Source organism: Danio aesculapii, chromosome 13, assembly GCF_903798145.1.
Source record: "Danio aesculapii chromosome 13, fDanAes4.1, whole genome shotgun sequence".
NCBI lineage: Eukaryota > Metazoa > Chordata > Actinopteri > Cypriniformes > Danionidae > Danio > Danio aesculapii.
In genome coordinates this window covers 25,682,470-25,688,469 of record NC_079447.1, presented here as the reverse complement: position 1 = coordinate 25,688,469, position 6,000 = coordinate 25,682,470, and the positions used below count along the sequence as shown (strand labels likewise).

Sequence of the window (6,000 nt, the reverse complement as noted above, 5' to 3'; positions counted from 1 at the left end):
AAGAGAAGAGAGAGAAGAAAGGAGAAGAGAAGAGAAGAGAAGAGAAGAGAAGAGAAGAGAAGAGAAGAGAGAATGTTCAAGTGTGATTCAGAGCGCTGGCTGCTTTAGGACTCGGTCTTTGCGTTCCTGACAAGATGAATGCCATAATTCATTTTCCATTGGATTAATATAAAATATAATATGAGTAATCCAGCGTCCACAACACAATACAGCCTGAGTTATAATGGCTGCTCCGTGAGTTATTGAATGGCTTGTACAAATAGCCTGTGGACATCTGGCTCTGATTTGGCTTGAGCCTCTAATGGTTCTGCTCTGTCTGAGCAGGAAGGTCTGGACACTGGCTGCTGTTTCCACTGCAGCTGGAACAGACCACAGAACACAACTCACAGCTCTGACCAGAGCTTCACACGGCCCAGGGTTAATGACACTCATAACACACTACAGGAGGTGGGAATCAATGTCCCTGCGCAGCCCCGACATTAATGAAAGCCACTGGCGGTTGAGTGATGACACCACAACCAAATGAGCCAGGTTATATAGGGGTCTGAACGTCATCATATGAAAGCCAGACAGCAATTTCATAGTCTAATGATTGATTCATATTCAGATGGGTGTTTTAGTCAATCTTGGACTAACTTACTTAATGCTAAACATTACGACAACAACTTGACTGGAACAGCAGGACCATTCTAACCTTCTCAACTCCTGATTTCAAGCTCAAGTGTGTGAAAGTGAGAGAGAGAGAGAGAGAGAGAGAGAGAGAGAGAGAGAGAGAGAGAGAGAGAGAGAGAGAGAGAGAGAGAGAGAGAGAGAGAGAGAGAGAGAGATGATGGACTGGCAGCAGACAGGCTGAAGGGAAAATGCTTGTATTTCTTGAGCTCCAGATGCTGAATGTGTTTGTTTGTGAGAGTGTGAGCTTGTAATTATTAAATGTCTGTGTGGCTGCTGACTGTATGGTCATTCATTTGAAATGAGCATGTTTGTGTTACTCTGTGCTAAATTAAAGATGTTTTTTTTCCAGTCTGCTGCATTCCTGGGCATTTCTCTGGCTGGCTGAACGCAGGCCTGTCATGAATAATTAGGACCGTCATTTAACACTGTGCATTGCTGTTCCAGATTCAGCCAAGCCAGTCATAAGAACAAAACCTTGCCATAAAGTTCAGGTGAGGCGGCTCTTCTCAAAATGCACCATTACGGCATCATGTGCAAACACACGATTCACTTAGAAACTCAGACAGGTCTTGACACATCTTTAATGTGTAATTTTAACCTGTCGCTGAACGATATCCTCTGGAAATGACAATTCTCAATACTAGTACACGACCAAAAGAGCGGTTCAGAGTTTTTTTTCTACAAGTTTGCTTATTAAAGACCTTTGGCTATTAAAGGCATTGAATTATTAGGTAAATTGCCATCTTATATTTGTAACCTTATATCATATTATACTATAATGATATGCTATATACTATCTATTATATAATATAATTGTATTTATAGAACACAAAATTCTTATAAATTACATTTAACTGTTCCTAGAGTATGAACAGAGTTTGGTAAAACAGCGTTTTCCTCCTTTGGCCTGACAATATGGAATGATATCAATATGGAGTGTTATCATGTTAGAAACAATTCCATCTCTAAACATTTCTAAAAATCTTTTCAAGTCTTACCTGGGAGAATCATGTAAATGTTTTGTGTAAATTTTAATTCGTGATATTTTATGTGGGTCTAATTTTGTATCTGAAACTTTTTGTGCTGCCACTTTGGCCATGACCCCATAAATAAATAAATAAATAAATAAATAAGTAAGTAAGTAAGTAAGTAAGTAAGTAAGTAAGTAAGTAAGTAAGTAAGTAAGTAAGTAAGTAAGTAAGTAAGTAAGTAAGTAAGTAAGTAAGTAAGTAAGTAAGTAAGTAAGTAAGTAAGTAAGTAAGTAAGTAAGTAAGTAAGTAAGTAGGTAAGTAAGTAAGTAAGTAAGCAAGCAAGCAAATAAATAAATAAATAAATAAATAAACAGGGTGACAGATGCGTTCAATAAGAGCATATGCAATCAGTTAACAACCTCGGAGCTCACAACAGGGTGTCTTTAAAGGTTATCAGTTATTGTTCAAATTAATTTCAATTGATTATCACTTCAATTAATTAAAATAATCAGTTAAGTTGAGCTGCAGTTTTGTAATCTGACATGTTCCATTTTTTTAATTCTTTGATGCCCCCTTGAACCAGACCTGCAGACCACCGAGGGGTGATTTCCGAAAACCACCATTAGCCAACTAAGGTCGCAAGTAGTGTTGTTACAAACATAGTTCGCTTATTTTTGTTTTTCCCAAATCCGTCGTTCCAACGAACATTTGCAAACGGCGTTGCAAACTTGTACACTTGCAACTACACCTCTGGAGCTGTAGTTAGAAATATAGTTACTGGCTTTGTTCTATTCCCAGTTATCCCCCTATGCTCTCTTCGTTTAGAACATTCTGACATTTAAACTTGGAATTATTTTTTTTAAAGCATTAAAGTCATCTCTCTTAGGTGTAATTTGCTTTCAAACTATTTTTACAGTTCAGTTTTAGCGATCTTCGCAGTGCACTTTGAAAACATTACCTAATATTTAAAAGCAGAATTTACACTATCTCTCCAAAATTAGTGAAAACAAAAAATATAGCATACGTTAATGCTTTTAATTTATAATAGGTTATTTACTACGTATTTATACTGTATATGACAGGGGCCTGTTGGTTAGAACATTTCTGCAGTGGTTTGCATGTGTCAAATTGTAAAAGTAGATTTAAAAAAAATCTAAAATAAATGAACAATATCCCACTTTAATAATAATAATAATAATAATACATCATAATCATCATAATCATCATTAATATTATTAAAATTATTATAAAAGTAAGATTTTTTTCATTTCCTAATAAATAATAAATATTAAATTTAGTTTCTTAATAAATAGCCTCATTATTTATTTATTTATATGATTTACATATGAAATTAGAACCCGTGTTGGCTTTTGTCAGTGATTTTATGTTTTAGAATAGAATATGTAAGGTTCTCAATAATATTTGTAAAGGAAACATCGGCCCTATATGTGACATTTATATATATTTCAGTTAATATGGAAAACAAATGCATGTTTTTACCAAAACTAATATAGATTTTTTTTTTTAAATGCGTGTGTGTGTAAAACAATATAATTTGCACAAAGAAACTATGGGGTTCTTCTCTAAAAACGTTGTTACTACCCCGCTTAGAGCATCATTATGGGTGTTTTACGTTATAACTAACGTGATTCAAACTAGGGATCTGCGACAGAGAAATTACGGGTTTTTGGGGAAACACTCGTCACTACATTGTTCTTTTCCCAAACGATGCATCGTACTATGATAGTTCAGCCGCGAGTAACGTCGTCGTTTGGGAAACGCACCTCAGGATGATGTATTTTCTGAAATGGAATCTTATGTAGGGGGTGGGGTTTTATTTATAAGGGGTTGGTGGCTAAGCATATATCATAAACACTTTTAAACTGTTGTCATTAGAGAATGACTGAGATTACCAAAATAGTTTTTTTTAAATAGTGGATTCACTTGCATGGATTAATTGATCACCCTGATATAAAAATAAAAAAAATGTGCACATTGTGTTATATAGTGAGCAATTATACAACAACTTTGTGAAATTTTGATTTCATTCAGACTTTAAAGCAGGATCAGTTTTTATGGCTACCAAGGTTGATTAGCTTGGGCTCCTATAGAATTAGAATATATGTTAAAACTGATATTACTAAGAACGTTTTTGTTAAATAGATGTTAAAACATCACAAAACTAGATTAGTCATCACAGAAACAGATTAGGCAGACTACAAATGTGTAGTCATTCATTCATGTCTATTTGATGTCTAGTCCAGTTTTGGGTTATTCTTAGACATCTATTAGATTTACATTGACCACCCAAATTTAGCCTTATTTTAGCCAAGACGTCAATGTTTATATGTCTATTATACATCTACACATATTATACATAGATCTATTATACAAAGATGTTTAGATGACTTCTTTTAAACACTTTTAAACACAAAAATGCTTCCTGAGATTCTTATTGTTATAGTTATTTTTGTTATGAACAGTTTATTAGTCTTATATTTCTTTTTTTCAGTTTAAAATGGAGCTGTGTAGCTGAACTAATTGTAAAAATGTAACATTTAGGTTAGGGGTCCAGAGCAAAATCAGAATAACTGAGGAATATCAATATAATGCAGTCATGAACGCACTATAAAAAGAAAACGGAGCAGTCTGGCGTATGTTTAGAGCTGGCAGGAAAACAGTTTGTAGGAATTTAATTGTTCTCAAACTGCACAAGGGATTTTAATTAACTTTGTTAACTGCCAGCAAACATACTATACAGCCATTTGAACTGATCAAAGATGAAGTCTAAAAATAGTTTGAGAGAAAAGTTTTAATGCAGAGGCATGAACACAGGCCTCTAGAGAGTGTTTACACAGAGCAGCGAGGGGCTCCAGCTCTTATATTCACATCAGTCTAAATAAACAGTATCACAACAACAAGAATAAATATGCAAATGACTTCTATATTCCTGCACAGCCATCGTGAATCAAGCTTCATGAATGAAACGCTTTGATTTGTCATCCTTCCACCAGCGACCGCTGAGCATATTTGAATATTTGAGAACTATTTTGAGAAGTAATATATGAGAGAGATGCCTACAGAGATGCTTATCAAAGAAAGAAGTAGGGATCATCTTCAAAGGGAACAGCAGATATTGAATCTCACACTTTTTACCGCCTAAAAATACATCTTGAACAAAATGTGACAAATATTCACGTGGCTTCACTTGCCAAAACGTATCCACCGCTGACCTACTGTATACTGTTACTGTATATGCAGGGCACAACATTAAAAAGTATGGGGTCAATATTTAAAAATGTATATATCTTCATTGAGCATTAAATTAATAAAAAGGGAGTTAATGCACCACTGCTCTGTTGCAATAAATAAATAAATAAATACATAAATAATAAAAAAAAAGAATTTTTAGTTAGTTAGTTAACTTTATTTGTCCCCACAGGGAAATTTCTTTTGCAGCATACACTCACAGAGATTTCTGACATTTCACATTTGGCTTATTTATAAATAAATCATTTAAAAACATGATACCCCTACTCTAAAAAATATTCAGTCTACTAGCCATCAACTGAGGGAGGAGGAATTTAAAAACTTAATTGCTTGGGGTATAAATTATAATTGCTTTCGTATTCCTGGGAATACAATATTGACGACCTGATGGTAACAATTGGAAGGTGTTTGATAAAGGATATCTCTCATCATTGACAATCATGATAGATTATTTAGTACTCTTTCTTTGTAAATACTATCAATGCTCTTTAGTTTTATTACAACAACTTACTGGCTGTTGTTAGCACCTTCCCCAGTGACCTCTTCTGTGCCTCAGAAGCATTTACATATCAACAGATCACACAAAATGTTGCAATCAAAGGACTATAAAACATGATCAACAATGTGTTGTCAACATTAAAAGACAATAGTTTCTTTAAGAAGTACATTCTCTCTCAATCAGTCTATACATCCCACTTAAGTTTATTGTCCAACATCACACCCAAATATTTTGTTACTAACTGGATTTTGCTGGATGAGTTTTGCTGTGTGTTCTCTCTCTAAAAACAATAACCATCTCCTTAGTTTTAGGAACGTTTAAGAGAAGGTTTGAATTTTCACACCAGTCTAAAAAGAAGTCAAGAACATACCCGTGTTCTTCTTCCTCTTCATTTAAAAGGCTCACCAAATCAGTATCATCTGCATACTTTTCAATATATCTATTTTTTAATGAACTTATACAATAATTTGTATATAAAATAAATAATAACAGAGATAAAACACAACCCTGGAGAGCTCCAACTGAAGTACAGATTTTATCTGAAATAAAACCTCCCATTTTAACCTGTTGAAAAAGTTAAGAAAAAGT

At 34.0% G+C, this 6,000-nt stretch overlaps 1 protein-coding gene across 1 annotated transcript in view; it reads right to left on the bottom strand.

Annotated features, from left to right (window-relative positions):
* kcnq5a (potassium voltage-gated channel, KQT-like subfamily, member 5a) overlaps positions 1-6,000 on the bottom strand; it is a 227,154-nt gene that overhangs the window by 56,708 nt on the left and 164,446 nt on the right. The window contains exon 5 of the mRNA XM_056471458.1: positions 258-359. Coding sequence (XP_056327433.1) covers positions 258-359 — 102 coding nt within the window. The remainder of the gene's footprint in view (positions 1-257; positions 360-6,000) is intronic.